The sequence below is a fragment of the Sinocyclocheilus anshuiensis genome, unplaced genomic scaffold (assembly GCF_001515605.1).
Source record: "Sinocyclocheilus anshuiensis isolate Anshui unplaced genomic scaffold, SAMN03320099.WGS_v1.1 scaffold150, whole genome shotgun sequence".
Classification (NCBI taxonomy): Eukaryota; Metazoa; Chordata; class Actinopteri; order Cypriniformes; family Cyprinidae; genus Sinocyclocheilus; species Sinocyclocheilus anshuiensis.
The window spans coordinates 85,771-89,876 of NW_015546025.1; the positions used below are offsets into that span (position 1 = coordinate 85,771).

At 32.2% G+C, this 4,106-nt stretch overlaps 1 protein-coding gene across 1 annotated transcript in view; it reads right to left on the reverse strand.

Moving 5' to 3' along the window:
* Positions 1-2,671: 2,671 nt before the first annotated feature.
* Positions 2,672-4,106, reverse strand: part of eepd1 (endonuclease/exonuclease/phosphatase family domain containing 1) — a 38,317-nt gene continuing 36,882 nt past the window's right edge. The window contains exon 7 of the mRNA XM_016499711.1: positions 2,672-3,147. Within this exon, the coding sequence (XP_016355197.1) occupies positions 2,951-3,147 (197 nt within the window). The 3' untranslated portion in view covers positions 2,672-2,950. The remainder of the gene's footprint in view (positions 3,148-4,106) is intronic.

Consider the following 4,106-nt stretch of genomic DNA (forward strand, 5'->3'; position numbering starts at 1 on the left):
ATTTTTTTTTACCATTTAAAATGACTGTTTTCTATTTTAATATATTTTAAAATGTAATTTATTCCTATGATTTCAAAGCTGAATTTTTAGCATTATTCCAGTCTTAGTGTCACATGATCCTCCAGAAATCATTCTAATGTTCTGATTTGCTGCTCAAAAAACATTTATTATTATGATTATTATGTTGAAACAGCTGAGTAGACTTTTTTTCAGGTTTCTTTGATGAATAGAAAGTTCAGAAGAACAACATTTATCTGAAATAGAAATATTTTGTAACATTATAAATGTCTTTTTCATCACTTTTGATCAATTTAAAGCATCCTTGCTGAATAAAAGTATTAATTTCTATCATTTCTAACCCCCTTACCGCTACCCCCCTAAAAAAGTATACTCAACTACTTTAAATATTAATAATAATAAAATTTTGAGCAGCAAATCAGTATATGAGAATGATTTCTGAAGAATCATGTGACACTGAAGACTGGAGGAATGAAAACAGCTGAGTAGAATTGTTTTCAGGTTTCTTTGATGAATAGAAAGTTCAGAAGAACAGCATTTATCTGAAATAGAAATCTTTTGTAACATTATAAATGTCTTTTTCATCACTTTTGATCAATTTAAAGCATCCTTGCTGAATAAAAGTATTAATTTCTATAATTTCTAACCCCCTTACCCCTACCCCCCTAAAAAAGTATACTGACTCCTTTTGAATGGTATAGTGTATAATGTTACAAAAGCTTTTTATTTCAGATAAATGCTAATCTTTGGATTTTTCTATTCATCAAAGAATCCTGAAAAACATATACTCAACTACTTTAAATATTAATAATAATGAAATTTTGAGCAGCAAATCAGTATATGAGAATGATTTCTGAATGATCATGTGACACTGAAGACTGGAGGAATGATGCTGAAAATTCAGCTTTACATCACAGCAATAAATTACATTTTAAATATATTGAAATAGAAAACAGTTATTTTAGACAGCAATAATATTTCACAATATTACTGCTTTTGCTGTATTTTGGATTAAATAAATGCATAATTAATTAATTTATTTATTTTTAAATGAAATGGGAAAATACAAAAATACAAACTAATTTAAAAAATAATAAGTAAATCAGTATCAATGCTACTAACATAACACTGGTCCTAACCCCAGTTTTATTTTTAAAAGTTTACCTTTGCACAATTCCTAACTATAAGCATTAAAGCAGAAAAAAATAATAAATTATTTAATTAATAATAATTATAATAGAGTGAGAGAGAATAGTCATAGTTTTAGAAATATGTCAACTGGTTTTTCTTGCTAAGCCTTATGAACTGAGTCATGATGTGAATCCAGCACCTGAACGAGGAAACACAGGTTTGATGACAGCCAGTCCTTATTGTATGAAATGGGGAAGCATTCAGTTTACACAAATCCAGGATCCTCCAACAAGATGCAAACACACTGACCAGGCACGTGTAATCGAGAGTATTTAAAGGCCAAACAATGTGTAATGACTGGATCTGAAAATTAGCCACTGTTCCGTTTGAACTATTACGTTTCTGTGTCTAGAACACTGGGACAAAACAGCCAACAGAAATAAAGTGTATATAAAATAGTTTACCAAGAAATTATTTTGAATATGTTTCGGTATTTCAAATGCTTTGATGAATGCCACTTTCCTTTATTCACAAATTAAACTAACTGCTTAGCAACCATGCAGAACATTCTCACACAAATGCTTAGTAACTACTCAGAGCACCTTAGCAACCACAGAGCATTATAGATGCATAGCAACGCCCTCACAGCCACTCCGGACACCTTTGAACACACTGACAATCACCCAAAACATCTAAGATGCATAGCAATGCCCTGACAGCCACAGCAAAACCTTAGAAACCACCTAGCAACTTCTTAGCGATGCCTTAGCAACTATTCAGAACATAGCAACTGCATAATAACGAAAGAACACGGCTAAATAACCTTCAACCTTCTGATTGCACAGACACTTTTGGAAGAGAGCTGAACTGGATGATGACACCACTGAATCATCAATGAACTGACTTTAGCTGGAAAAATGTTTTCTTGCATTATTGACCAGCAATTTTCCTGCTTGACACTGTAAAGCTGCTTTGACACAATCTGTATTGTATAAAGCGCTATACAAATAAAGGTGACTTGACTTTTCAGATTTAAATGTTCTATACAGTTAGAACATTTTACAGTGTTGACATTTCACACACACATATATACTGTATATATATATATATATATAGTTTAATGTTTATATTTAATGCATCTAGTTGTCACACCTTTTCTCTAGTGAATATTTCTCAGGATTACTTTGAAAGTCATGCTGTCATATTTACGGTTCAAAAAACATTTCTAATTATTACCATTGTTGAAAACAATTGTGCTGCTTCATATTTTTTGGAAACCATGATACATTTTTCAGGTTTTTTTTCATAATTAGAAAATCCAAAAGAACAGCACTGATTAAAAATAGAAACCTTATAATTTTATGAATGTCTTTACTGTCCCTTCTGATCAGTTTAATGCATCCTTATGTATTAATTTCTTTCAAAAAAATAATAAATAGACTTTTGACTCTTAGTATGTTATTCCAAACACAGCCCATGTTTTACTGTGCTTAAACGACCGCATATGAGACAAACTCAGGTTACTGATAAATATCGATTTATTGTTCTCACTTAAAAAGTTTTGGCACACTTGTCATTTGTTTCGTATTTCACTTCATTGTATGTACATGTTTAATAAATCTGTGTTTAAATATCTCTCATTATATTGCTCTATATTAAAATCAACAGTCTCTTGCTATAGAATCTCTACTGTACATTGAACGGACAAAACAAAGGCAATCATGGTGCACTTCTCGTTCTCTTCATCTGTATTCAGACGGTCATCGTGTTAGTCCACAGGGACCGTGTAAATGGTCAAAGGTCACCGCTCGTGTTTGGACATGGAGTCTCCTCTCTCCACCACCGCCACTCCGTTCCCTCCGCACAGGAGCTCCTTCAGCATGACGTCCACGAAGAACTCGGCCACGACGGGACAGTGTTCAGACACCACCCCGCCCCACGACCAGTTATCAGGGATCCAGGGGTTGGTGAGGGCCTCCCGCACTACCCAGCAGTGACCTGAAGGGGGCAGAGCAAACACATGCACATACAGGTGCATCTCAATAAATTAGAATGTCGTGGAAAAGTTCATTTATTTCAGAACGCTAAGAATTATTACAATTTGTAAATGTTTTTTTAAGAAGTCTCTTATTTTCAAAGGCTGCATTTATTTGGTCTAAAATACTGTAAAATTGTGAAATATTATTACCATTTAAAATCAAAATGTTTTCTTTGTGAATATATTATAAATTGTAATTTATTGCTGTGATCAAAGCTGAATTTTCAGCATCATTACTCCAGTCTTCAGTGTCACATCAATATGATGATTTGCAGCTTAAGAAAGTAAACTTGGAATACAGCTCTTTATCTGTATTATTATCTTTATTGATGCCAAGACATTTGTTTTTTGAAGTTATTTCATGATACGATAACCCGTAGATGGTTTTATTTGAGCTATTTAAGTTACATATACACCACTGTTGAAACATTTGTGGTCAGCAAGTTTAATTTTTTTTATATAGAAATTTGTACTTGTATTCATCAAGGATGTATTAAATTGATCAAAAATGGCAGTAAACTTGAACTTTCTATTCATTAAAAAATCAGCTTTCACAGAAATATGAAGCAGCACAAGTGATTTCAATATTGATAATAAATAAAAATGTTTCTTGAGCTGTAAATCAGCATATTAGAATGAAGAAACATTTCTTATTATCATCATCATGTTGAAAACAGTTGCACTGCTTCTTATTTTATTCCAGGATTCTTTGATGAATAGTAAGTTAAATTAAACCGTATTTATTTAAAATAGAGATTTTTGGTTTATTTAATGTGTCCTTGCTGAATGAAATATTTATAAAACGGATAGTTCCGGTCCTTGATTCTGATTGGTTGAGCCGTGTTCGAAGCTGTTGTAAATTACACTACAAACATACACCTTTGTTTACTTCTGTGTGTTGCTCGGCAACCACTTTGTT